We start from the raw sequence: 26,930 nt of genomic DNA, 5'->3' as shown, positions 1-26,930 counted from the left end.
GTACAAGATGATGTTCCTCGACTTGTCAAACGTCGCGAGGAAAGCGTTTATTAGAGCTTCTTGCCTTTATCTGCCCAGTCGAGATACTTTACTGGACTCAGTAGGTACAACGTATGGCATCGTAGGTACATACCTGCACAAATTCTCCCCTCCCTCGGTCTCACCTCCCCAAAGCCGAGACCTTCAGCAGGGGAGTATTTCCCCGCTAATGCAGAGCTGAAACAAAGCTGAAAAAGCCCCGACACATGGGCGACGGACAGGGACTGTGCGGATATCACAGTGTGTACATTATTCCATACGTTATACATCCGTCCATGATTCAATGACCCTTACTCAGTAATTAATTACCTGTCACTTCAACGCTTCAACGCTCAACGCAACGGTTGATGCAAGACACCACAGACAACAGCATCTTACAACATTACAGATGATACCCGCCCCGTCTATCCCGTGTATGACACAAGTACAATCAATGCTCCGCCATGCCAATACAATATCTGAAATCACCGCCCCTCCAACTTGAACCCGATGGTATCCCTATCGGCATCGATGACCCGCCCCCATTCCAGCAGCAGTCGGAATAGGTACACCTCCATATCCTCCCGCCGCAGGGCCTTGCGCGCCCACGTCCGTCCCTCGAGCGCAATCGACTTGGCATTCCCCCGGTTCCCTTCGTAGTACTCGTCCCGGCCGCCCACTCGCCCCTTGAGACCGGTAAAGTACGCCAGCGTGCTGTGCAGGCCCTGGAACCGCACGTCCACCGGCACAAAGTGCACCCACGGCACCAGCCGCTCGGTATACCACGTCCGAAAGACGCTCGCCAAGAACGGCACGCTCGACGACCGCAACGTCCGGAGAACCTGCTGCGGCGGGCCCAGGGCCTCGTCCAGTAGCAGCACGTATCGGTGCCGCAATGCTTCCTGGGCGTCCTTGCCCGCCTCTTTCGTCCCAAATTCTGCCGCCGCCACCGCTGCCTCCGCGGCGCACCGTTCCCCCTGGCACGAGGCGTATGACGAGACGCCTACATCAAAGGGGAGCAGCTCGTTTGCCTCGGACGTGCGGATCTTTTCGTATGAAAATGTCGTCTTCCGCACCCCACTTGTTCCTCCGGGCATCCCCGCCGTCCTGGGCAGCATCATGATCATCTCGTCGGAGGACGTTGTGTTACTCAGGAGATGGAGGAGTCGTTGTTTGTGGCCGCCTCGGAGTATCTCGTCGCCTGTTAGGTCACCCATCCCTAGCTCACCCCGCCAGTATAGTCTGTCTCTACGAGTGCGGAAGTCAAGGTTGGAGTCGGGTTCGTCCTCGATTGCATCTGGCCATGGAATCACAATATCGTTGAACCCACTCGCCTTGTGCTTGCTGAATACCGGCACTAGCGACTGGAACGGAGACAGCTCCTTGTATGACAGGTAGAAGCCGTGAAGCCGGGACATGTCGGGCTGACCGCAACGCTCTAAAGACCCGTCCCAGTCGACGACAAACTGGCCTTTAGAATGACCGCTCGCGCATGGGAAGCATACATCTCGCACATTCCAATGTCGAAGGGTCCGGCCGCTGGAGCCCGCCGGGCATGTCTGCGCCTCCATTTCCCGGAACACTGCCGGTGTTAAGAAGGCCTGGGGGACAGCATACGCTTCTGCGTCGCCTTGATTATATCCAGCTGCATCTCCTTGAGACGTGTCCCGGGACACGGAACCATCCGAGGTCAGATTTGCAGTCTCGGAGCGACGAAAGTTGAAGGCCATGTCGATGCCCGTGCTAGGGCCTCCTTGCCGATACAAGTCGACCCAGGGGGTCAGCACCCGCGGACCGTCGCCAAGGTTGATGGGAATCTCCATGTCCCGCAGGTGCTCGGCAAAGCTCTCGATCATCTGAACCAGATTGTCCAGTGATTGTCGGTTGTCGTCCTGAGCTTCGTAATCGTGCGACACCTTTCCCCCTGCTACCCTCACCCATGCTATGCCAGGTTCCTCCGCCAAAACGGTCTGCAGTGACTGTCTGATGGCTTCCGGATTTGGGCCCCAGAAAGGGAGGATGTCGTTTCCAATCTGCTGAAAGTGGTCTATAATTGGCGATTTCCGCGACCTGGCAAATTCAAACCACTTGTCAAAGTTGGGCGGAGGATCGCGGCCGTGATTTCGTTCACGGTACTCCTCCACTGCGACGCGCAGGCTGTTGCTAATGGAAGCGCGTGTGGACCACCGGTTGGCCTCGACCCGGGAGTGGTAGATGATGTCGTCCAGCGGATGTCGGCTGTAGACCTGGTTGGTGAGAAGGGTGTAGGCCGTCGTCCCTATGAGAACGGCCAAGAGGACCACCAGCAAGAAAACGCGCCGGATAAAAACCACGGTACGCATGTTGTAAGTGTACAGGAAGACGGCGAACCCGATGAGGATGGCGTACAGGGGTAATATGGCTGCGAGCTTGGACGTTCCCTGCCACTCGGCCAGCCAGGACAAAGAGCGAAAAGAGGTCAAGAAGCCGGCGGTAAAAGTGATGATACCGAGTGGTCCCAGGGGCCCAATCTCAGATATGAGAAGGCTGGTGGAGATGACGAGCACGGAGAAGGCGAAGCTGTCGATTGCAATGTCAAACACGTACAGCCAACCCAACCCCCGGAAACCCGAGGGCAAAATCCGGGTATGCCCGAGTCGGAGCAGCAAGTAAACAAACCACACGAAGATGGCGGCAGAGAATTGGATACCGCTTATCGTGCGCAGGCGAGCCCTGGTTGTCTTTGTGAAGGCGAGGATTCGCCAGAGCAGAATGGCGATGGCCGCATCAAGGACCAAGCCGAGCAGTTGCATGAGAAAGACCAATGCGCGACTGTCAAAGAGAGGCGAGCATACGTAGGTGGAGTGAACCTTCTGACTGGCCGCCAGGTACGTGCCGATGTTGAGAAGAAGCACGCTACCCACCAGGAGCAGACGCGCTCCCTTGAACCAATCCAGCAGCTCGGCCGTCAAACTGCGCCAGGGGTCTTCGGGCTCCCAGGGGGCAGTGGGGGGTTCGTATTTGCGGCCGAAAAAGACGTCGTAGAAAACTATGAGCGTGCACAAGAACGACTATGATGCATTTAGCCCTGTATCTTTGAGACGGGGGACACGACAAAGCTTACCTCGACTCCCGGCGTAGAGCACTGGATCTTCGCCGCAACCTGATGGAACAGCTCCAAACGGACGACAATACAGAGCACGACTACCGGAACAAAGTAACGTCGTGGTCTTTTAGGTACACTTGGGGGCGATTCATCCGATAGCAAGGGTGATTTTTCGTCTTGCATCCGCCATCCCGTCAGTATAGGGTGCTGAGAGGAGAGCGCAGAGGGACTCACTAAATCTGCCATTCGACCCGGGAAGCCAGGGTGAAAGGTAGCTAACGATCCATGACAACCCGGCAGAGAGAAGCAGAATAAGAAAGGATGAAAGGCGAGGCCACTCTGTGTGGAGAAGAAGGGAGAAACAAAGTCAGTACAGAAGAAAGGAGAAACCATGAATCCTCTGGTATGATTATAAATAGTCTCACGGTTCAGGGTATGCGTCTCCAAGGTAGTAGAGATCCATATGAAGGATATCACAGCACTTGGATCCAGTTAGCTTCTTGTAGTCATAGCTGAGAGACGATACCAGCAATAAGACGGACCAGAGAGCTGTGGATTGTATGCGTGCATGCTGGGCCATGGGAACTTGGAGACTTGGCCAAGGGGCATAAGAAGCTGTGATGGCTCCGAGGGCCTCATCGAGGAAGCTGCAATCCCCAGCTGCAGAGACTATACGGGAAAACGAGAAAATCGGGCGCCTTGGAGGGGTCCCCTGGATGCCATTGAAGGGGTCCGAATCTGTAGAGGAATGGAGAGTCGGATGAGGTTCAAAAAGTAGCGACTTGGTGATGAGAAGGGGTGGGAAAGGGAGGGAGGTTCGACGGAGGTGAACAAGATGGAAGGAAAATGGGGCTGGTTATATTATGTAAGCAACTCAGCCACAACCCTGGGCCACTCAACGCGTCCCCCTTCTTCTCGTATCTTATCACGCGTCGCCGCACAATCCTCCCCATTACATCACTTCAACTCCCGACTCGACCATCAGCCCGTCTCCCATGATCTCCATTCCGGCCTTGGTCTTTCTACACACCCCGACGACATCTCCCCGGGGTCCCTGGATGACTGGCAAACACCTCCATAGCGTCTCTAGCCTTACTACACAGAGAGCCATAGCTAGGCATGGCCGGCTTTGGCGATGCCCCCTATATCGACAAGCTCGCCATCCCGGCCGTCAGTCTTCTCATTTTCTTCCTGGGCTACACCTCTCAATACCTCTTTCACACAGCAGACGACTTGAAACCCGGTCCCCTTTCCACCCGCGAGTCCATCATCTTCAACACCTTGTTGCTCTGCATCTGGTACACCTACTACAAGACCTGCACCGTAGACCCAGGTCGCTACGTCTTCCCTTCTCGAACCGGCCAAGAAGAGCCCGCCACCGATGGCCGTGATGACGATGGGCAAGAGAAACGCCGGCAGGAAGTGAGCAGGGGAATCAACGCCAACCCGAACCACTACGCAAGGTGGTGCCGCAAGTGCAACGCCCCGAAACCCCCGCGCGCACACCACTGCCGCACCTGCGCCCGCTGCATCCCCCGGATGGACCACCACTGCCCCTGGACCACCAACTGCGTCTCCCTCACCACCTTCCCGCACTTTGTCCGCTTTCTCCTCTACACCAACCTCGGCCTTTGGTACCTCGCCCGCCTGCTCTTCACCCGCTTCGCCGCCCTCTGGCGCGTCCGCCACCTCCCTTCCTACCTCGGGCCGTCCCTCGCCTCCCTGGTCCACCTGTCCGTCCTCGGCGGCGTGACCTTCTTCACAGCTCTTGCCCTCGGTCTTCTGCTTGCCTCCACCGCCCGCGGCTGGCTCTTCAACACCACCACCATTGAAGGATGGGAGATGGAGCGGCATGAGGAGTTGCTCCGTCGACATGGCCGGCGCAGACGCGGGGAGGACCGGTGGTGGGGAGACAACGAGGAAGAAGAAGACGACGACGAAGACGACGAAGACGACCATGGAAGCGGTCCGCTTGAGCGCGTCGAGTTCCCCTACGACCTCGGCTTCTTCGAGAACCTGAGCCAGGGGATGGGCACGCGGAACGTCCTGGCTTGGTTTTTACCCTGGGCAAGGACCCCCGTCATCGCCCCTACCGAAGGGAAAGGCGTCGGATGGGAGTGGGAGGAGAACGGCTTCAACCGGCGGGAGGGCATGTGGCCGCCGCCCGACCCGGAGAAGATGCGCAGACGATGGCCCGCCAGGGATGGTCCCACCCGGGACGAACCCGCCCTGCCGGCATACTCGAGCACCGAGGACCGAGTTGCCGCCTTCCGCCGCCGACAGGAAGCCGACCTGCGGAGATGGCAGGGGAACCGGTCGACGCTCATTGCCGAGCTGGAAGAGGCGGGAGAAGGGTACCCGAGAAGTGGCCGTGGCAAAAAGACAAGGGGTGGTAGGGCAGGGTGGGCAAACTCGGACGGCGAAACGCTGCGCGACTACGGCGTCGACGAGGAGACGGAGGTGGAGATGGAGATGGACGACCATGACCAGCAGCGGCCACAAGACGGCGCCTACCCTACCCAAAGCACGGAGCGGGAAGACGACGATGTGCCCCTTGCGGAGCTCTTGCGGAGGCGGAAGGTCCTGGTTAAGGATGACGAGGGGTGATGGACGTAATTTTGTCTTCCGAGACGGCCAGGTGACAGGAAAGATACGCTTGAGGTTTTATAACAAAAAAAAAAAGACAAGGCATTCTACTCAAAGACGACAAGTCCCAGCCAGCCCCCGTCGCCCGCGTTTATCTCACACCCCTCTCGCAGATGCCATAAATTCTAGGACTGGGTCGCCAATCAATACCCTACACCACTTCTCATCACATCGTCGACTGAACCAAAGACGGGACTTGAAGCCTTGTGGTCGATGAAGAGAGAAGGGAGCCATGGCGCCAGACGACAACACAGCGCCTTGCCGCCCTCTCGCGCCGAAAGAAAAGAGAAAAGAAAAATGCGAGAAAAAGAAGACAGCGGTCGGCCGTGGTCATCTCGTTCGTCAAGTCCAAGTCCCTCGGGCCGCTCACAAAAGAACAAGAAGGAAAAATAAAACCAATGGCCAACCCGCATGCAACATGCACGAAAATCATCTTGCAGTGATCCAACCCCAACACCTCTCTTCTCCTTGTCTACCAATCATCGTCCTGCTCCCTCTGCTGCATGGCGTTCTTCCGCGCCAACAGCGCATCAGCCAAGCTGTTACCCAGGCTGGGCGTCGGCGTGGTGCTGCGGCTGTTATCCGACCCGCTCGCCCCGTTGCTGATCACCGAATCGCGCGCCGGCTGCGCCTGCAGTCCGACAGGTTTGCGCGCCGCCGCCGGTCGCCTTGGCGGTTGTGGAGGCGGTGCCCGCTGCACCGGCGTCGGCTCGGGCGCCATCTCCTCGACGTATGCTGCCGGTACCCAGGCTTGGCCTGAAGAGTTCTTGCCCAGCCACCAGCCTGTGTGTCGAAACCGAGTCAGTCACTTTTTTCTTTTCTTTTCTATTTTTCCTTCTTTTGAAGGTAGAGGGGTCAGAACTCGTCGAGCAGGGATATATCTTACCATTGTTCTCCTTTTGCACAATCTCAATCACCTCGCCAGCCCGGACGGACAACTCATTCTCCCTCTGCCCGTCAAAGTCGTAGAGCACTTTCGCCCTCATCTTGGCCTTGGCCGGAGGAGCAGGCGGCGCGGGAGGAGGCGGACGGGCTGCGGCGCTCGTGGCGCCCGTCGAATTGCGCGTGTGGGACGGGAGGGCAGCAGTAGCAGCAGCCGTGCTGGCGGCTTGCTGCTGTGCAGCTGGCTGGGGAGTGGGTGGCACGGGCCGAGAAGAAGAGACGGCGGAGGCGGTAGTGGATGCCGTGCTGGGGGTTGTTGGGACGGGACGCGGCTGTGGTTTCCGGGCCGGTTGGATCCGGGAAGGCCTGCCGTTGGGGCCTCCGGGCTTGATGAGCTTCCCGCGGGTAATGGGCCGTGGCGGCACTGGCTTGCCCTTGGGCGTTGGCCTCGACCGGGAATTGGGCGGCTCGCCGGGCCGCGTATGGATGGTGCTGCTCTTGTAAAAGTCGACGGGCTGCTGCGAGTCCTTGAGCACCTTGACCTGCTGCATCTTGCCGGGCTTCTTGGCGTACTGGATCGTGTCGGTGATCTGGAGGTTGAAGCCGCCGGGCATCACCCTCTGCATCTGGGTGAACATCTCCGTCTTGAGCACGCAGTTCATCAGCGGGTCCGCCTCCTGGGGCGACCCGACGAGCAGCGAGAACCAGTCGTCCTGACACGTCGACGCGACGATGGCTTTGATGGCGCCCAGCGGCAGGGCCCGTTCCACCGTGATCTGCACGTTGTCGCCGACGAGCATCTGCGCCACGATGTAGAACTTGCTGTTGGTGACGATGATGGTCCGCGGGCTGGGCTTGCTCGAGCGACCAAACTTGGCCTCCAGGATCTCGCCGCGGCACGAGAAGACGGCCCTCTCGTTGTGGGCGAGGCCGATGGCGCTTCGTATGTGGGCACCGGGGCCGGTCGTCGCGTTGATGCCCATGTAGTCGCCGAGGAACCGCCTCGACCCGAGCAAGCTCATGCGGCGCCTCTCCTTCCGGCCCGCGAGGACCTGGTGGCCCTGGTCGCGCAGCTGCAGGTACTCGGCACCGGTCCTCTTCTTACGCCAGAACCGCTGGATGCGAGTGGCCGACTCGGCGCGGTAGGCCAGGTAGGCCCGCCACATGCGCTGGATGCGGGTGGCCATGTTGTGCCAGTAGCGGTCGCGCATGTGCTCGAGGGCGAACAGGGTCTCGGGGGACTTGATGAAGGCCTTGGTCGTGCCCATCTGCCACTCCTCCTTGGGTATGCTCGTGTCCTTGAGGATCTGCTTGACGGCATCCTCGTACGATCCCTGCCAGGTATACTCGCCGGCGTAGGAGGTGGCGGGCGACAGGAGGAAGAAGCGATCGACGAATTTTTCAAACGACTGGCGGTAGGCGAAGCCGGCGCGGCGGATGCGCACGTTCTCCTGCAGACCGAGGTATTTGATCTGGTGCAGGACGTTGGGGACGTTGTACTCGGTCGGGGACTTGTTCTCGTTGGGCTTGATGGTGCGGATGTACGAGGGCTGGCACTTCATCAGCGTCTCGACGAGGGCGTTGGCCGAGGTGCGGATCCGGTCACCGGCCGAGGGCGGCTGCCTCCTGTTGTCCTGGTCGACCTGGTGGGGGAAGAGCTCGTGCACGAAGCGGTTGCCGCTGGCCTTGAACAGGCCGAGCAGGCCCTTGAGCAGCTGGTCCTTGTTCTTGTCGGTGATGCCGTCGACGGTGTAGCTCACGTCGCCGGCGTAGTGCTTGATGATGAAGCTGCCCTGGCGGGCGGTCAGGTGCGGGCTGGACATGCCGTTGATGCTCTGCAGGAAGGTCCGGTCGCAGGCGGCGGGGTCGGCGTGGGCGGTCTTGGTGGCGTCCTTCATGGCGGAGAGGATGCCGGGGGGCCGGACCGACTCGATGAGGTCGCAGACGATCTTGTTGTCGAAATACTTGATCGGGGTCCACTTGATCTGTTCGCGGGCGTACTCCTCCTGCTCGGTCTTGAGGGTCAGCTGGATGAAGATTTGCTGCAGCTTCTCGTTGACGTAGTTGATGCAGAGCTGCTCGAAGCTGTTCTTTTCGAAAATCTCAAAGCCGTAAATGTCCAGGATGCCGATGGAGTTCTTGGTGGGCTGCTTGGCCTTGAGGGACGTGTTGATGCGGGCGACGATCCAGTCGAAGAGGTTGCTGTAGATGGCCTTGGCCAGGGCGTCCCGGGTGGCGACGGCCTGGGACGGGTTGGCGGGCGACTCGATGACCTCGCCGCTCCGCGGGGTCAGGATGCGGATGGTGATGGCCTTGACCAGCTGTTCGGGGGTCACCTCGAGCAGGTAGGCGAGAAAGTCGACGACGGACTGGTCGACGACGGTGGCGTAGCCGTGCTGGTCCTCCTGGAACTGGATGTTGCCGGTCCACAGGATGGCGGCCAGCATGCGGAAGATCTCGTCCTGCTCGCCCTGGCTGAGGCCGATGATCTTCATGGCGTCGAGGGTCTCCTGGAAGTCGGCCCGGTCGTCCATGCCGTCGACGTCGAGGCATCTGGACCGGCTCGTGTAGACGTACGTCTCGGGGCCCTGGACGCCGTACTGCTGGCGGTAGGTCTCCGAGGCGCCCTTGGTGAACTGGTAGAAGATGTGGAAGTTGCGCTCGTTTGTGATCTGGCCGACGACGCGCGACTTTTCGAGCAGGTAGTTGATAATGTCGGCGCCGACGGGCTCGCCCTGGGCGTTGAAGTGGATCTGGAGGTACTTGCCGAAGCGGGACGAGTTGTTGTTGCGCAGCGTCTTGGCGTTGCCGAACGACTCGAGCAGCGGGTTGGTGGCCAGCACCATGTCCTTGATCTTCTCGATTTCGCCGCCGACGGTGCCGCTGCCCGACACGCTGGCGATGTACTGCATGATGCGCTTGGCGGCTTCCGTCTTGCCCGCGCCCGACTCGCCCGAGATGATGACGCACTGGTTGTCGGCGTAGGCCTTCATGTTGTAGTAGGACGACTCGGCGATGGCGAAGACGTGGGGCGGCATCTCGAGGCGGTTCTTGCCCTTGTAGCTCTCCAGGACCTGGTCGGTGTAGATGCCGAGGTCCTGAAAGGGGTTGACGGAGACCAAGACATGGCCGATGTATGTGTAGATTTCGCGGGCTTCGAATCGTTTCTTGAGATTGTCGTTGATGGCCTCGTTGGACACCTTACTGAGCAACGTGAGGTCGGACACGCCAATTTCTCTCTTCTTGGAGACTTCGTAGGTGGCTTTTTTTGGTCGAGCGGTGGAACCGCCTTCCGATGCGCCGGCCTGCGCGTTCCTCGCCGCCCTACCCTTGGGGCGCCTCGATATACCCTAATGATTGCGTCGCGGTCTCCAGTCAGTACCATCCAAGAAAGACTTGAAGATTGTTGTATTCGTCGGAGAATGGACGGGGAAAACGGGTCAATAGCTCACCATGCTGGGCTTGTCTCGATGGCTGACGGGGAGGTGGTGGGAGGGGGAGGACGGAGGAGGAAAGGAGGGAAGGAAGAGGGAACGGAAGATTGCGACAATACAGGTTGTATCGCAATGGTAGGTCGCAAATGGAAGATGGAGGAACAGAGGTTCGACGGAAAGAGGGTAAGGGTCAGGGGCAGCTCGTGGCTCGGCTCGTCGAGGCCAGGTCGGTCATGAGAAATGACGTTTGATGCCTTCCCAGGGGTTGTGGTTGTCAAAAGGATTAAGGATTAATGATTACGCGCCTCCTCGTCGGCCATTGGCAAGTGCAGCACTGCCCGGTTCCGGAGAGTCCGTCTTGGTACCTGAACGCTAAGGTTTGCCGAAGTTTAGCCAGCCACCAGCCTGCTGCGCCACATGGGAATAAGTGGGACAACCTAAGAATTCTCACAGCCTCATCACCACGTAAGCAAGCGCTCTTATTATTCAAGTCTGGTATTCGTACTGCCGAGTACCTGTACAAACCTGTATCGCCAAAGCTGACAAACGCTATCCATGCCCTTCGCTGTGTACTGTCAAAGCTGAAAATCGCTATACTATCTAGTTCCTGGGCACAATGGTCCGTCCTGCACTCGCTCAAGGGAGCACCCCTAACCCAAGACCCCGGACGAACCGGACCGTATCCGCCTCCCGCTCCAGCGCCATCCTCATCCGCTCGCCATAGCTCCTCTCCTCCATCGCAACCAAGGCCTCCTCCTCCGTCATGGGCGCCTCTTCCTCAAAGTCGTCGGCCTGGAAACCGGGCGCCTCGCCAAACGTGATGGTCCCCAGCTTGTCCCCCGTCCAGAACAGCAAGTCGCTGTCGTTGGCCCTGCTGTTGCCCCGGGCGTCCGGGTGGCCCGTCGGGAGGATTTTGCGGGCCAGGTCGTCCAGGCCGGGCATGTGCGAGAAGATGGACGGCCGGGTGATGACCTCGCTGTGGCCGATCCTGTGGCGGCGGACCTCGGTGGACCCGTCGCGCTCGAACCACTTGACGTAGCCGGAGCCGTCCGAGAGGGCGATGCGCGTGCCATGGCACGCAATGGACAGGATTTTGGATTCGGCGGCGTTGTACCGGTTCTTAAAATTGGAGCTGAGCCACCTCTCTCCCGACCCTGACCCTGACCCTGACCCTGGTGGCTGCTGCTTGTCCGACGGGGACAGTCCATACAGCTCGAGGGAGCCCTTACTATTATATTCACCTCCTGCTATCAAGGTCTGTCCCACCTTGGCCTTGGAGGCCCGGACCTGCTCGGCCGACAGCTCGCCTCTCTGCCGCACTTCGCTGTCCAGCGGCGAAAAGGGACCGGGGAGCGACGCGAGGCAGGCGAGCCGCGCGCCCGAGTGATAGCTCCCCTGGATGCTGCCGACGTTGGGCTGGATGTAGCGACGGTCGTAGTGGAGGATGTTGCTGAAGCGGCCGGCCACGAAGATGTCGTTCGAGACGGACGCCGGGTCGCCCAGTTTCGGTAGGTGGAGGATGCTGAGAGGGTGCGGTTGCGAGAGGGCCGCGTACTTGGGCAGGGGGCCCGGGTCGAAGATTTGGTCGATGATGTCCTGGGTCGGGTTCACGCGGGCGCGATGGTCGAAGATGTGGATGCCGAGCGTGGTCCCGACGGTCAGGGGCACGTCCGGATGGGCGGTCGACAAGGTGGCAATGGACCACTCGAACGACTGGTCCGACACGACGGCGAGTCGCTCGAGATCCACCTCCATAAGGTGGCTCTGGACGGCCACATACGCTCGCTTGTTGTAGCTGTCGACGGTGATGGATTCGGTGACGCCCGTGTCGATCTTGCGGGATCGCCCGACGGCGCCGGGCCCATCGATGTGCAGTATCCCCGGCTGGCTCTTGGCTACCATGGCGCCCTTCCTGCGGTGCCGTCCCTTGACGTCCCACAGGCATATCGAGCCGTCGTCCAAGGGGGACACGGCGTACATGCTATCCGGTTCGCCCGGCGGGTTGTAGAGGGCGAGGCCGAGGACTTCCAGCCGGTCCTCGGCGTCGCCGTCTCGTATCCTGGGCTGCTGAAACCAGTTTGTCCTGGACGGGGCATAGCGCTGGATGTATTCGTCGTACCAGAGGACGGATTCGCCGGGGAAGGTCGGGTCCCAGTTGGCCATGTCCTGCTGTTTCCGTGCCTCTGGCGATAATCGGACGGATGCCGGGCCGTCCAACAGGTGTTGATCGAGAAGGCCATCGCTGAAAAATGTGCTCAGGTGACGGTTGTTCAGGTCATCCAGGTAGCGGCGACGCTCAATGGATTCGAGAAACGACGATTCGTCGAAAACGCGTAACCTCCAATGATTGTTGTCCAGTGCGATTTGGCGAAGTTTTCGGCTGGTAAGCAGTATCTTGGGGAAATCACGGGGCTCCAGGACTGCGAATCTGTGTTAGAGACGGAGTTCTGGCGGGTTGTATGGGGTCGTACGGCTCACACGAGAGAATCCTAAGCACCAGCTCATCAGGAAGGCTCGAGAGCTTCTTCCCCGATGTTTCCGACGCCATGGACATGAACGACGACGCTAGGACAAACAAACAATACCCGGATGATGGATATAGATAAAGAAAACCAGTCTAGGTTCTAACGCAAGGTAGTGAGACTTTGGGGTCCAGTGGGAAAGGAGAGAGATGTCAATAAAGCGTTACTCAGTAGGTCGGTAAATGGTACGTCGAGCGGCAGGTCGAGGTGGGGGATGATTTGGTCCGGACCTTGGGGTGAGGGGAGACTGGGAAGTATTCCGTAGAGCCTTATCGTTATCGTCGCCACTGATTGGACCCCGCGCTGCCAACGTGAGAGAAGGTATGCTCCACCTTGTGGTAGGTACTTTGTAAGTACATACGCTGTAGAATGATGAAATACGTATGGGGACTTGGGGACTTTTCTGGATGCGGGGGAATCTAGGCTTTTCGACGGGAACATTGGCCAGTTCTAGTCTTTGCACTAGTGTAGAGCAAGCGTCGTGCCTCGGGATTGTCGATTTGTACGCACTACGAGGTACCTACACTACGTTGTATGTGGACAAAGTGGCAAAGGGGCAGAAAGTACGTAGTCAGGTCAGGTACGCCAGCAATGGAACCTACCCCGAACTTTGTAGTGGACCTTGTAGTGTACAAGTGGAATGCCCATGAAGCAAGCCTCACAACCTATGATTCCATTGCCGTCCCGCATTCCGGCTGGCCTATCGTTGGCAGCACTTTGCATGGCTTGAGCTCGGGCTTACTCAGTGCGAGTTGCACGAAGATGACTTTGCCCAAGATTGCGCGGTCCTTGGAGAAATACCTCGTCTATCTGGATAGCCCATGAGAAAGAACTGTGGCACGAAGGTGAAGTTTTAACCCCACTGGTAGGGTCAAAAAAAAAAAGATGGAAAGAAAGAAACGACAGAGAAATAGGACGGCGGTAGAAATGATATAGTCTAATCATGACCTGACAACGTCACGCTCCTGGAAAGACGGGAGGACAAGAGTCCCTTTTATGGTATGGACGTGGTGGTGGTTCGCCAACGATAGATACCCCAGACTGAAAAATCAAATGACAGGCGGCAGAGAAGCAGCGAATGTCGAAACTGATGCGACAAAGCGTCTGAAGATGCAATGGTAGACAGGGGAGGCTGCCCGGCTCAACCGGCCGAGTAGGTTAATAAACACGTTGACGTCAAACGCTGCGTGTAGGTTGTAGGCATTCGTGAGTTCGAACCAGAAATGATGTCAATGATGAAAAAAGGGCTCGGCTTGCCCTCGACCCGATCCCGCATGGGCCATGAAAACGTTTCAAGGCAAGGCACGGTTGCCAGGCCCTTGGATCAGTGGGTGCACCTGACGCAGACCCCAAACCGTCGCCCTGCACTAGACTAGCCTGGCCTAGCGACCGTGTTTCAAGCTACCTAAAGTGGGCGACAGGAGGCAGGGAACGCACAGGGAGTTTTGTAGACGGGCAGCGGCTGGCAAAAAGTATTTACACACGATGATGTACCCAGCCATACATTTTATATAGTCACGGTACATAATGGTGTGTAAATACTTTTTGGCCCCTACTGTATGTACGTTGTACGTTGTACATACGAATTCCGCCGTGCCACGAAAAGCGGCCTTCTCGTCCTCAATACCTTGCAGCTGGGCGCAATGGCAGCCACAAATGGTACAACGTACACAAATGAAAGCATTGGTTAAGGTCGAATAGTACAGATCAATACTTACACGCGATTCGCCAGTCCTCTCGGCGAGGCTGTCCGTGGTCCTGCTTGGTCACCAGCCACTGGACTACTTACTTGTGGCTCGCCTACGGTTTGAGGGGCTCTAGCCACTTCACCCGTGGTTAAGCGCCCGAAACGGCGGGGACCAGCCCCAACTTGGCCTAGTGTCCGATTCCGTCCCTGGGTGCTCGACCACTCAACTGGCGTGCTCTGGTCTCGGCATCTCGTCTCCTCTTGGGAACTCTTGAGTGTCTGCCACTTTGCACCATCGTCACCTCAGCGGCGGTAAAGACCTTTTTGTCTCTTCTTTTTTTTCTGTTTCGTTCTTTCGTCTTTCTGCAGAATCTAATTATATCTGTTCTGCATAGTTCCCGAATGTCTGGCAGCTACGGATACTCTCATCCTCTCAGTCACATTCCATACCGTTTCCTCCTGTTCCTCGACAGCTTTCTCTGCGATCGACACTCGGACTTTGTCTGGTCTCTTGGTTTAGGCCTGGTTCCCTACCCCTGGTCCCGGCCGAAACGTCGCAGAGAACGGTACGTTGTACGCTTCGTTTACCGTTCTCTGCCAAAGCAGCGCTCTGACGATCCTCGTCTCAAAACTCCTCCCTATCAATGGCTCCATCCAGCCTTATCCTCGTCGTCTGTGTCTGATCTTCCAGGCTAGCGTGTGAACCAAGAATCGGAGGTTTCATAGCCCTCTTGGTATCCCCATCCGCTCCCGTTCGGCCTCGACGTCTCTGTCTCGCTACAGCCAGACCAGGTCAATAGCGAGCCCGTTATACTCGTCGATAGCTCGTCCCATTATATCCTTACCATATCCTTACCACCTCCGCCATATTCTGCAACTCTATCGGATCACGGACCTCGACTCGATTCTGACTGGGGACCCCCCTTTCCCTTCCCCCTGCCCGCTTCCATCCTTGTTCCTTTTCATCTGGTCTCTTCTAGCTCTGCTGCCCCAGACCATCTCACTTTTTACTCTTCAACCTTCCTCTTCTCTCGTCATTTGTTACTTCGTTTTGCATTTCGCCCTTCTCTTCTTTTCTTTCCCTCTGGTTGCGTCCGGGTGAGGCCAAGGGCTTTTTATCGAATTATTCTTTTTAGAGACTCGAAAACCTCCCATCACGTCTCATTCCGTTCTTTTCAGCTGCTGGTTCAGATCGCTCTTTTACAATCAAACGAATCGACTGGAATACCGTCTGTTGGGCCTTCGTTATACCGCTGATCTTATTCGTCTTTCTTCGTTTCTTCACTTCCCTACGACTCTTGTAATCCAGCCAAGGAACGACAATTGAGAAAGAGGAGGAAAGTGAACAAGGGAAAAGAACGGCTGGTGTCTTCACCCTCGGGGACTGAACCGTCTTCTCGACCATTGTCGCCTCGCCGCCACACACACCCCCGGCAGGACATCAACACCCTCACGAAGCGCTTGTCGAGCGACGACGGATCAGCAACAGCCCGCCGATCGATCCCTCTGCATACTGTCGCAGGTCGACACTTCATTTAATTCCTTGACCCACAACTTTCACCATGCTCGTCAATATCCCCCTCATCAAGAAGCAGTTCACGGCCCGGAAGCTGATCTTTCACATCATCTTCTGGGGCCTGCATTGGGGCGTATTCGCCTACGGATGGTAAGCAGCAACCCGGTCCAACCGACGCGGCCGCCGCCCTTCTAACGTACGGTTCCAATGTACAGGTGGAAGCAAGCGGCAGACCCTAGGCTGGCGCCTCTCAACTTGCTCCAGTACTCGGTGTGGATCTCGCGAGGTGCGGGCTTGGTGCTCAGTTTCGACTGCATGCTCATCCTGTTGCCGGTATGCCGCACCATTATGCGATGGATCCGGCCCAAGATCCGCTGGATCCCCATGGACGAGAACATCTGGTTCCACAGGCAACTGGCCTACGCCCTTCTTTTTTTCACCGTTCTGCACACTGGCTCCCATTATGTAAAGTGAGCAGCTATTCCCAGTCCCCTTTTCTTGTTGTCTCTTCTTTAGTGTGTTTAGTACGTGCCACTCGGCTAACCCGCCCAGCTTCTACAACGTCGAACGCCTTCAACTTCGCCCCGAGACGGCTGTTCAGATTCACTACACCCAGGCCGGTGGTATCACCGGTCACATCATGCTCTTCTGCATGCTTCTGATGTACACCACCGCCCATGCGAAGATTCGCCAGCAGTCGTTCGAGACCTTCTGGTACACCCACCACCTCTTCATCCCTTTTTTCCTCGGCCTCTACACGCACACCGTCGGTTGCTTCGTGCGCGACACCGCCGATCCCATCTCGCCCTTCGCTGGCGATGAGTACTGGGAGCACTGTATCGGTTATCTGGGCTGGCGGTGGGAGCTCTGGACCGGTGGCCTCTATCTCATCGAACGGCTATATCGGGAGGTTCGCGCTCGCCGTGAGACCAATATCACCCGTGTCGTTCGCCACCCTTACGGTAAGTGTGCAGTCGTTTTTGCCTCGACGTCTTTTTTCAAACCCCTTGTTGTACTGATACGTCGGGACTAGACGTCGTGGAGATCCAATTCAACAAGCCCTCGTTCAAGTACAAGGCCGGCCAGTGGCTTTTCCTGCAGGTCCCCACCATCTCGAAATACCAATGGCACCCATTCACCATCACCTCGTGCCCCGAAGACCCGTACGTCTCGGTCCACGTCCGCCAGGTGGGCGACTTCACCCGCGCCCTCGGCGACGCCGTCGGCGCCGGTCCCACCCAGGCCAAGCTCTACGACGGCGTCGACCCCATGGGCATGTACGAGGTGGCCCTCCAGAACGGCCAGAAGATGCCCAGCCTCCGGATCGACGGCCCCTACGGCGCGCCGGCCGAAGACGTCTTCGACAACGAGATCGCCGTGCTCATCGGCACCGGCATCGGCGTGACCCCCTGGGCGTCGATCCTCAAGAACATCTGGCACCTGCGCAACGGGCCCAACCCGCCCACGCGCCTCCGCCGCGTCGAGTTCATCTGGGTGTGCAAGGACACGGGCTCCTTCGAGTGGTTCCAGACGCTCCTGTCGTCCCTCGAGCTGCAGTCGGACGAGGCCGCCCAGCTGCCTGGCAGCAACGGCATCGAGTTCCTCAAGATCCACACCTACCTCACCCAGAAGCTCGACATGGACACCACCCAGAACATCGTCCTCAACTCGGTCGGCAGCCAGGTCGACCCGCTCACCGAGCTCAAGTCGCGCACCAACTTTGGCCGCCCCAACTTCCAGCGCCTCCTCGCCACCATGCGCGACGGCATTCTCGACCGGACCTACCTCAGCGGCCTCGAGGGGAGCATGCGCACTACCGTGGGTGTGTACTTTTGCGGTCCCTCCGCTGCCGGTGAGTTTTTTGTCTCGTCTCCAACGTCCATGGACAATAGCTAACGGTCTTTTCAGCTCGCGATATCAAGGCGGCTTGCAAAATGGCCACCGTGCCGGAAGTCAACTTTCGCTTCTGGAAAGAACATTTCTAAACCATCTACCGCGTCTCTGCTCGTTTTTTATCGCACTTTAATCGACTCTGTGTCGATAAGGATACATTTGTATCGCATCATTTAGCGAAAGTGGTCCATGTGACATGTACATATACATGTACATGTACATGCGCAAATCGAGCCCCGTCAGATAGAACGAGGGCGGTGGAATATCATTCATGGCCGATTATCGGTGCCGAGGACACCAGGGCGAAATGGAGAGGACGGCGTTTCCGCGGGTGCATTGTCCACCTACATACCATATACATATCATTTTCACAACGAGGCTTCCAATTTACGTACCTGCAAATCTTGCCACCTTGATTTATTTTCCACTTTTCTTGGTGCTGGCGATACATTCGTACGTGCCGACATCCATCACCTGTCTCCGCAACGTTGTACTTCGTGACTTTGCAAGTTCCGATACTTCCTCTGCACGATTAGTCAGCTCGGCAGTTCTACCATATAACCCCTGTTTTATTATGTTAGAGATATATTCGCGGTTTACCCTTTTAGGAAATTCAAGAAGGTTCGAGAAACGTACCTACACTAATAGCACCTATAATCCAAAAACCTTAACACTATTACTAGATATTTAAAGGTTAATCTCGAATTAATTTATAGCTATTTTATATATAAATGGATTTAGTCTCTATATATAAGAAATATTCCTTAGTTCTTTTTGACTACTAATACGATGGCTCGGAAGCTACTATAGCTTATATACGCCTATGCTAAGATATATAAAAAGAATTAAGGGTCGTGTAGAAGCAGTAACTACGTTTATAAATAACCTGGAACCGATTCTAAACCCTAGTTATTATCGGGTTCGAATAGTGGAAATCCCAGCTAAAATAGCCCTCTTCTCCCCGAGCAGTCTTATAAAAAGAATATAAGCGAGGATAAATCTAATTATTTCGAGCCCTACGTATACGACCCTGTATAGGAGGCACGTGTTAAGTAACGGCGCCGCGAATATCGCCACGAATATTAAAAATAGCGCGAGCAGTTTTTTAAGCAGCTAAAAACACCTCGCCGTAAGGTATTTTACTTACTTCCTTTCTACTTATTTATTCGTTATCTTCTAACGTATAAATAGCGGTAGTATCGATTTATATCGCCTTATCCCTGGTCTTCTCCTAGTAATAGAACCGAGGCTCCTCCTATATAAAATACGCCTAGGCGTCCTTACGTATCTCCCGTAAAGTATATAACCTACGAGGACCGGATACGGATCGACTACCTATATTATCTAGCTAATAAGACGTAATCTAAAGTCGCTAAGCTGCTTAGATTAACTACGAGGCAGGTCTAATAGGCCCTTCGAACTTAACGCCTATAACCTCGCCACTATCTTAAAGGGCGCCGGCGAGTAATTCCACTGCCTCTCGAAGAGGCTCTGTAATAGGTAATCTATACGCCTTCTAAATCTAAGAGATTCCTATTGCCAGGCAAGCTTCGGTAATCTCTGCCTTTCCTCTAGAGCTTTAGTGACGAAGCTATCCAGAGTACGCTAGCCGTGATAGGTGCTAAACGAGTTCTATAGCCTATAAAGATTCCTCTAAATACTTATAATCGCCAGAGGCGTCTTACTTTTACCGAATAATACGGTTACTTAACCGTTAAAGATTAGAATCGATGGATCTGGACCGATAAGACCTGGGTTATAGGCCTGCCTCTAAAATAATACGTCACGATCTTTCCGAATAAACGCGCCGAGGATTTCCTACGTCTAAAGATACGAGCATATAGCTGGATATTCTAGGGCTGTTTTATAGGAATATATAAGGGGCCGGGACTTATATAGAAGAAGGAATAGAAGACTATAAATAGTGTATCGTACTATAAGAAGATCCTTTTAATTCTATACTAATTTTGGCTAGAAGATCCGAATCGGGTCCTTTAGTAAGATAGTGCTCGTATTTATATATTAAAATACACTATAAAGAAGATCAGCGAACTATAGAACGGCGCGCCAGATACCCTCTAGATCCAGTAGCCACCTTATAGCCCTAACCTTAATCTAATCGAAAACGTATAGGCGTGGATAAAAAGCTGGATAACTAATAACTATTAGGAACGCCCTACTAGCCTTACTCTTAAAGCTACTATATACGCTACGTGGGAGGCAGTTCCTATTAAGCTATTATAGCTATTAGTTACTTTAATGCCACGTCGACTCTAGTGTGTTAAGGAGTTATAAGGTGGATTAATAGGGTACTAAGTTACCCTGGTTTAGTACATCCAAACCCCTGTATTTTATATAGAAAAATCCCTGCTCTTAATATATCTACTTATACCTTACTCCGTTCATTATCGTGATACTATTGGTTTATTTGGATCCGCAAGTACACCACACATAATTAAACAGGGGTTGGCGTGTACACGGCCCCGCAAAGACTTGGTCCCTTGATTCTTCGAACTTGCGCTGTGGCGCGTCTTGTTCCACCCCTTCTAACGCCTAACCTGGACAATCTTACGCATCTGCCTTTCGAGACGCCAGAGAACCTCGAGTTCGACCTGCCTTAAGTGCCCAGCTCGTACCGCGATTCAAAACATAGTCTTTATGTACTGCAGCGCCACGGCAAGTCTCTCCAACTCCACTCTAGAGAAATAGAATTGTCCTCTTCAGCGCCGTGTCTACGCCTCCCTTTTAATGATGATATCAACGCTAATAGAAACGCTACCAGTGAGATCCCGTCTAGACTTTCCGTCTCTTAACATACCAGTACGCAAAGTAATACCCATATAGAATCCCCCCAAGCTAAACAAGTCTTTGGAACAAGACAACCAGGGAAACAACAGAGAAAATCCGGAAATGCAAATGAAACACCGTCTTTCTCAAAGGCCGTCATGCTTTCAGTGTCGTTTCGAAGAATCTGTGCTCCCTGTGCGCGTCTCAATTCTATCGTTGCTAGAGGAAGGAGACGCCTCTTTCATCTTCCTCCTCGGATGAAGATTGTCGGGGTGCCGCTGCCTCCGACGCTCATTCGCTTCGTCCTCCATCTGGTGCTTCTCCATGTTCGCCTCGGTCAAGCAATCCGCAGCGACTGCCGGTCGTCCAAACGAGGACTCTCGGCGTAAAGGCCCGTCCGGAGCACCGCCGGCGTCGATGAGCTTATCGTCCTGCGCGTACTGGTCCATCTCGGCCGTATCGGACCTTCGGACTGGCTGCATGTTATTGGGTGCCGTCGACAAGTCGAGCGGGGACGGCCCTTGCTCTGCTTGGTTGGTCCCTGTCGGCGCCTCCGGTGGTGTCCGAGCACGCTCCTTCCGATAGTTTTCCCCTGCGGCGTCAGGGTCCCCGGGAGACGAAGTAGAAGTGGCTTGCTCATCTTCGATTCCCACGTTGGGAATGTCGGCGTTGCTGCAGTGCTCCGTATGATCAGAGCATTCCGAGGACCGAGGGTATGGCGCCGCGACCCCGCGCAAGGGACCTTGGCGTTTCGCCTGGCTCCAACGGAGGAGCATACGCGCCAGCGTCTTGCTCTTGACGGGTTTCGCAAGGTAGTCGTCCATGCCCGCCTTTGTGCACTTCTCCCTATCCCCCTGAATCGCCGACGCCGTCATCGCAACGATGGGGACGTCCTGTACGTACTTGTTGTACGGGGCGTGGCGTCGCAGGAGGTGGGTACATTTGTAGCCGTCGATCACCGGCATCTGGACATCCATCAGGATGATGTCGGGTTTGGGACGCTTGCCCTGCTGTGCCGCGGCCAAGTACTCGAGCGCTTCTTTCCCGTCCCACGCCGCAGACACCTCGTACCCCAGTTTCTTGATGGTTTGGGTCGCGATTTTCTGATTAATTGCGCTGGCAACGGTGTGAGACTTCGTTTTGTCGATCGCTACAATCCGGGGGAGAGAACAAAATGGGGTTTGTTTCTTGTTTTACAGGGTCCAACTTACTTATCCTCTACAACAAGCACGTGAAGCCTGGACGGCCCGTTCTGCGAATGGCTATTTTCCGTGGTCGGCGGTGTCTCGGACGATCGCGGACGCTCGTGGGCCGAGTGCTTCTCGGGCGCCAAGTCAGACGACCAGGAAGGCGTGCCACCGGAGTGGTCAAAGTCTGAGCTGCTGCATGACATGTTCATGGCCGACTGGAACCTCTCGTGCAGGCCGTCGATTTCAACGAGAGCGTCTTCTCGTTCTGGGCCCCGAGCCTTGGTAAATGGGATCCAGAAGGTGGCCGTCGTCCCCTTGTTGACGTGGGACTCCAGCGTGATCCTCCCTTTCATCAGGTCCAGGAGGTTCTTACAGATTGTCAAGCCGAGGCCGGTGCCGCCGAACCGCCTCGCAGTCGATGCATCCCCTTGGCTGAACGGCCTGAAGAGCTTCTCGCGGACGGCATTGTCAATCCCGATACCCGTGTCCTCGACGGTAAACTTGACCACTACTACCGAGTCGGCCTCTTCTTTTTCTTTCTGCACACTAAATTTGACATAGCCTTGGTTGGTGAACTTGATGCTGTTCGTCAAGAGGTTGGTGATGATCTGTCGAACGCGGCCCGGGTCCCCAATGACGACCAGGCCGTTGGCGATGTCGCTCGCAATGTCCGACTGGAAAGCCAGGTTCTTGCGTTGGGCGGCGAAGCTCAGCATCTTGCTCACGTCCTTTACGATGACGGAAAGCGAGAACTGGACCTCCTCGATATCGAGTCGACCCGACTCCACCTTGGAAAAGTCCAGGATGTCGTTGATGACGGTGAGTAGGGCGTTGGCCGACCTCTGGATGTTCTCGACGTAGTCGCGCTGCTCAGGATCTAGTTTCATATCGTGTAGGAGTTCGGCCATGCCAATGACGCCTGTGATGGGCGTCCGAATCTCGTGGGACATCTGTCGAGGCATTCAACGTCAGCTTCGTTTGCTAGCCAAGGGTTTTTTTTAAAAAAAAAAATGTTTACTGCGATAATTTTGGGTGTTCCACCGACTAACAGGAAAAAAGGGGGGAAACCTACATTGGCGAGAAACTGGCTCTTCAACCTGTTGGCTTCTTTCGCGGCCGCCTCGTTGGCGATGGCCTGTTTCTTCTCCTTGGCTTCTTCTTCCAGCACCATCTGTTTCTCCTTCAGCTCGGAGACGTCCATGATCATGCCAATGACGCCTTCGACCGGGGTCTTCTTAGTGTCACACCCTCCCCCTTGCACGGTACCCGATTTCCCAAGGATCGGGATGAATCGTGTCCGGCACCAGCGGCCGCCCAGGGCATGTTCCTCGAGCATCTCCTCCGTCTGGTGGCCGTCGAGCATGCCCTCGATGGGCCGCAGGAAGGTCGGCTCTTTCCCCGTTGGCATCTGGTCCAGGCGACCGAACACCTTGTACATGTTCTCGCCGACATAGCCGCTGGCGTCGCTGCTGCTGGTACCAGTAGTGTTACCGCCGCTGGAGCCGCCGTTGACGGCGTCCCACATGAGGGCGCCCTCGAGCATGGTCACGTTGCGGTTGACGTCGACTGTGAAGATGGTGATGCGAGAGTGGGCGATGACGCTGAGCAAATGCTGCCTCGTTCGCTTTGCGGCCAGGGTGGTCTCGATGCTTTCGTGAACGTCGGTACAGGTCCCGAACCACCTCTCGACCTCGCCTGTGGCCTTGTTCCTGAGAGGCAGGGCGCGACCCAGCATCCAACGAAACTCACCCTCCTTGCTGCGAAAGCGGCACTGGACCTCGAGGGGCACCCCCGTGACCAAGGAGCGCTTCCAGCGGGTCGCGACCTGTTGCACATCGTCCGGATGGACCACGGTGGTCCAACCCCACCCAAGAGATTGCTCCGGTGTCAGGCCGGTAAACTGGTACCATCTCGTGTTGTAGAAATCGAGCGGCCCGTCCCGGGTGGCAGTCCAGACGAGCTGGGGCATGGTGTCGCAAATGAGCTCGAAGCGCTCCTCCTCCTGCTTTTTGATTTCCGAGATCTCCTGGGTCATGTCGGTGATGTCCCGGAAGGTGACGACGCCGGCCAGGAATTCGCCGGTGGCGTCGTCGAGGATGGCTTCCCCCGTGACATCAAACAGCAGCTTGGCGCCGGTCCGGTCATATATGCCGACGCGCACGCCGGTGAAGGGAGTCTGGGTCTGGAGGAGGATGGACATGGGTAGCTCGTGAACGGCCAGCTGGCGGTTGAAATGTTCGTCCCACATGACCCAGGCGGAAACGAGTTGGAAGCCGTCGACGGAGCTGTCCAGGGCTGCCTCGTCGGACAGCAGGGAGCGAGCGGCGCGGTTCGGGAACGAGACGCTGCCGTCCTTCCACATGGCGACGATGGGAATGCGCGTGTTGTCCAGCAGGGCGTCCTTCATGAGAATCATCTTTTGCAGGATCGAGGGCGTGCTCGCATGGGCGGCGGTTGAGGGTGGACCCATGGGCGGGAACGGGTTGGATGACAGCGAGACGGCGCTGGGGCTCACGTGGAGGGCTGGCGAGCCGGACTCGTGGCTCGAGCTGACGGAGGGCGGGTTCGAGTTGAATATGGATTTCCGGCCGGCCGCTTCGAGCAGATTGGGACCGGCGACGTGCTTTTTGCAGTTGGCCAGGGGGGAGGGCGGCGATTCTGTACTGGTGAAGGTGAGGGTGAAGTAGACCTGCTGACCCTCGATCTCCCATATGGTGACGAGCATCTTGGCACACACCTGCACGTCCGGCTGATTCAACAGTCCGCGCGAAGCGGGCCCCGGCTTGGCCATGTCCTTCTTGGTGATCACGACCTCTACAGCGGCATCCCTCACCACTCCAGGAGCAGCAGCAGAAGTCGCAGTCGCAGCCGCAGCTGGCTGCGGCGGAGGCGGCGACTCCCGATTCTGGTCGGTCGGAAGAGAGGCGGTATTATTTGTCACCTTGGGGGTGATGTCGCCAGGCCATGGTTCATCATCCATGGCAGCATCCATGGACTGCCCTCTGGAGCCCACTTCCGAGACCAGAGAGTCGAGGAAGGATTCCCATGTGATCCACACGGGACAGCCGTCCTGCAACATGTCGATGCCGACTTGGGATAACGACTGGCCGCGCAGCTGGTCGAGGGCACGGGTGTTATGATCGGCGGGGTCGGGGCTGGGGTCGACGATGCCCAGCATCCTGCCCATGGCTTCATTGGCGAGGACTACGGTCTTCAAGTTGTTGAGAACGAGGAGGGGGACCGGCAGGTATTGCATGGCGGAGAAGGCGAGCTGTCCGGGAGTGATGTAGGGCATCGGTAATCGAAAAGGACTCGGCGACTGATACGGTTCGTCGTCATGGAGGTGGGCGAGTTTTCTCTCGCGTACAAAGCGGTTCCTCCCGGTCGAGGACGAGGTGGGAGTCATGGCGGGAGGTTCGCGGGGGTCGTCGGCGGCATGGCGATGGGTTGAGGTCGTTCTCGACGGCGAAGTGGATGAAGAGGGGGCGGTGGACTGCGGCGGTAGCGGCGGCGGCGGTAGCGGTGGTGTTGCGTCGGGGCATGGCTGGATTGTGGAGTGACGCCGTCGTTGCGCAGGATCGTCGCAATCCGCGGGGTCGAGAGAAGGCATTTCGGCGAAATCGAACCAGGCATAAGAAGGAAAACGATTTCTGTGGCGATGGCGATGGCGATGGCGCGCGCGCGCACCATCCAGCTAGAAGATTAGGCGAGGATATGCAAAGCAGAATTTGGTCTTTTGGTTTAACGCTGAGGATGTTAGAAGGGAGGGGGGAAAATGTCTTGGGCCCGCAACCGGGGCATGGTCTATTACACAATTACCGGGGAAGGAATAGCGTGACGATTTGGTTCGGTCGCGGTCCAGACCAACCTGTGCGAGTCGGGGAGTAAGAGCTAGCCTGAAGCCACAGCCTCCTCGAGGGACCAAGTCCATCGGGGAGGAGGAGGTAGCACTTAAGGGGTTCTGGCTGTCGATGCTACTCGGTTCTTTGTAGTCGGTAGCATGCAACGAGAATCCGTGGCTTCTGCTGTCTCTTGGGGTTAGCGTTCCAGCCTGTAGTGATATGAGGATGATGATCTATGACCGCAAGCGGAACTGGTGCCAGTCGTAGGGTCAGACGACGGGAGTTGTGGGATAAAGATACGATTGACGAGAATCACAGGGATGAATGAGATGAGTGAGTATAGAGTAAGAGACAGTTGAGTACGAAGTAGGGTAGGATAAACGAGTGGGCATGGAAGAAGGATAAGTATCGTCAGTTGGCATCTTCTGATGATTAATCTGTCATGTCGTCATAGGGCGGCCAGGATGTACTAATAGAATAACACCCACTTTTTTTTTTTTTTTTTTTTTTTTTTTTTTTTTTTTGGGTTTTGGTTTTTGGCTTGGCCGTTTCCTGCTGTCGGTGAGGAGTGGGAGGGTTTACTTGAGGATCCCAAGGTCTCCCAAAGCCTCGATCGCCGTATAAGTACCGGGGCCCGGGGATCGGGGAACTGAAGTGAACTAGATTTGACGGGGTCAATTGCCACTGGCGAGCATTGGAGGCGTTGCGTCAGTGGTTGGTTATTAGAGGCTGGCCTGACGAATTGGTTGGTGATTGATTGTCGAGAGCTCGGGTGGGCGTACGTACAGGGAGCGAGTGGAACAGAGCAGAGCTGCGGCAGCGGTAGAAATGAAAACGTAGTAGCGTACGAATAGGTAGTGTACAGATATATTAGTGCACTACGCCTCTCCGTGATAATGCTGGTGTGGCCGTATCTACCGAGATGATGTGACAAAGGTGGGCGAGGTTGAAAAGAGCTTTCAAAAGATCTTCGAAAGTGCCCAGGGACCACACCAAGGCAGTCGTACTCATTCGTACCTTGCTCATTTTGCAGCAGCTGCGTCAGTGACGTACCTTTCATGCCGCTTAATGGACCCCACAGTGGCGTGACGTCACGTTGCCCCACCGCCAAGTATCAGGAACTTGGGAGGAAGGCGGGAGTGCACTACGATTACAACGCAGTCAGGAGTCAAGTACTAAATAAGGGACCTTGGTACGGCAGATGGGGTGCTCAGATATGAATCAACGCGACAGGCATGCCTTTTATACGGTTGAACGAGTAATTTTCTGGCCTGGCTAAAGCAAATGGCAATACCTTTATATTTTCTGAGAATAACAACATGGAAGTTGGCAGTGCAAGGTACGAAGTACCCTGCAGCAGGATGAGGTCACAGAAGTACGAATAGTCGGGACGCATAAGTACTCCGTGCAATAGAGGTGATTGGGAGA

At 56.2% G+C, this 26,930-nt stretch overlaps 6 protein-coding genes across 6 annotated transcripts; 2 read left to right on the top strand and 4 right to left on the bottom strand.

The window, feature by feature from the left end:
- Window positions 1-339: 339 nt before the first annotated feature.
- On the bottom strand, window positions 340-3,781 carry ACRALDRAFT_1077132 (glycosyltransferase family 90 protein). The gene is made up of 5 exons (XM_071018601.1): window positions 3,646-3,781; window positions 3,529-3,584; window positions 3,338-3,442; window positions 3,122-3,279; window positions 340-3,068 (listed from the first exon to the last, which is right to left on the bottom strand). Exons 1-5 carry the CDS (start codon window positions 3,681-3,683, stop codon window positions 504-506), a joined length of 2,922 nt encoding a protein of 973 aa, XP_070873983.1. The 5' UTR covers window positions 3,684-3,781; the 3' UTR covers window positions 340-503.
- A 441-nt stretch (window positions 3,782-4,222) lies between these two features.
- ACRALDRAFT_2107939 (uncharacterized protein) lies at window positions 4,223-5,710 on the top strand (the record flags this gene model as incomplete). The annotated part of the gene is made up of 2 exons (XM_071023354.1): window positions 4,223-4,970; window positions 5,016-5,710. The coding sequence occupies 2 exons, from the start codon at window positions 4,223-4,225 to the stop codon at window positions 5,708-5,710; spliced, it is 1,443 nt and encodes a 480-aa protein (XP_070873982.1).
- A 511-nt stretch (window positions 5,711-6,221) lies between these two features.
- ACRALDRAFT_2042781 (uncharacterized protein) lies at window positions 6,222-10,086 on the bottom strand (the record flags this gene model as incomplete). Its single annotated transcript, XM_071021285.1, has 3 exons — window positions 6,222-6,532; window positions 6,636-9,981; window positions 10,084-10,086. The coding sequence occupies 3 exons, from the start codon at window positions 10,084-10,086 to the stop codon at window positions 6,222-6,224; spliced, it is 3,660 nt and encodes a 1,219-aa protein (XP_070873981.1).
- A 380-nt stretch (window positions 10,087-10,466) lies between these two features.
- Window positions 10,467-12,427, bottom strand: ACRALDRAFT_2059738 (uncharacterized protein). The gene has a single exon (XM_071021896.1). It carries the CDS (start codon window positions 12,226-12,228, stop codon window positions 10,702-10,704), a length of 1,527 nt encoding a protein of 508 aa, XP_070873980.1. The 5' UTR covers window positions 12,229-12,427; the 3' UTR covers window positions 10,467-10,701.
- A 3,409-nt stretch (window positions 12,428-15,836) lies between these two features.
- On the top strand, window positions 15,837-17,775 carry ACRALDRAFT_2108003 (uncharacterized protein; the record flags this gene model as incomplete). The annotated part of the gene is made up of 5 exons (XM_071023356.1): window positions 15,837-15,940; window positions 16,006-16,260; window positions 16,343-16,752; window positions 16,824-17,642; window positions 17,699-17,775. 5 exons carry the CDS (start codon window positions 15,837-15,839, stop codon window positions 17,773-17,775), a joined length of 1,665 nt encoding a protein of 554 aa, XP_070873979.1.
- A 2,201-nt stretch (window positions 17,776-19,976) lies between these two features.
- ACRALDRAFT_1064700 (uncharacterized protein) lies at window positions 19,977-25,877 on the bottom strand. The gene is made up of 3 exons (XM_071017025.1): window positions 22,733-25,877; window positions 21,682-22,610; window positions 19,977-21,586 (listed from the first exon to the last, which is right to left on the bottom strand). Exons 1-3 carry the CDS (start codon window positions 25,268-25,270, stop codon window positions 20,635-20,637), a joined length of 4,419 nt encoding a protein of 1,472 aa, XP_070873978.1. The 5' UTR covers window positions 25,271-25,877; the 3' UTR covers window positions 19,977-20,634.
- Between the last annotated feature and the right edge of the window lie 1,053 nt (window positions 25,878-26,930).

This window comes from Sodiomyces alcalophilus (assembly GCF_042370955.1).
Source record: "Sodiomyces alcalophilus JCM 7366 unplaced genomic scaffold ACRALscaffold_5, whole genome shotgun sequence".
Taxonomy (NCBI): Eukaryota; Fungi; Ascomycota; class Sordariomycetes; order Glomerellales; family Plectosphaerellaceae; genus Sodiomyces; species Sodiomyces alcalophilus.
This window is presented reverse-complemented; position numbering and strand designations above follow the sequence as displayed.

Coding starts and splice junctions, on each gene's coding strand:
- ACRALDRAFT_1077132 (XM_071018601.1), bottom strand. CDS start 3,683: ATGGCCCAGCATGCACGCATACAATCCACAGCTCTCTG. Junction 3,443..3,528: donor GGAGACGCATACCCTGAACC/GTGAGACTATTT, acceptor TTCTCCACACAG/AGTGGCCTCGCCTTTCATCC. Junction 3,069..3,121: donor GCTCTACGCCGGGAGTCGAG/GTAAGCTTTGTC, acceptor AATGCATCATAG/TCGTTCTTGTGCACGCTCAT.
- ACRALDRAFT_2059738 (XM_071021896.1), bottom strand. CDS start 12,228: ATGGCCAACTGGGACCCGACCTTCCCCGGCGAATCCGTCCTCTGGTAC.
- ACRALDRAFT_1064700 (XM_071017025.1), bottom strand. CDS start 25,270: ATGCCTTCTCTCGACCCCGCGGATTGCGACGATCCTGCGCAACGACGG. Junction 22,611..22,732: donor AGAGCCAGTTTCTCGCCAAT/GTAGGTTTCCCC, acceptor ATGCCTCGACAG/ATGTCCCACGAGATTCGGAC. Junction 21,587..21,681: donor GTGCTTGTTGTAGAGGATAA/GTAAGTTGGACC, acceptor CACCGTTGCCAG/CGCAATTAATCAGAAAATCG.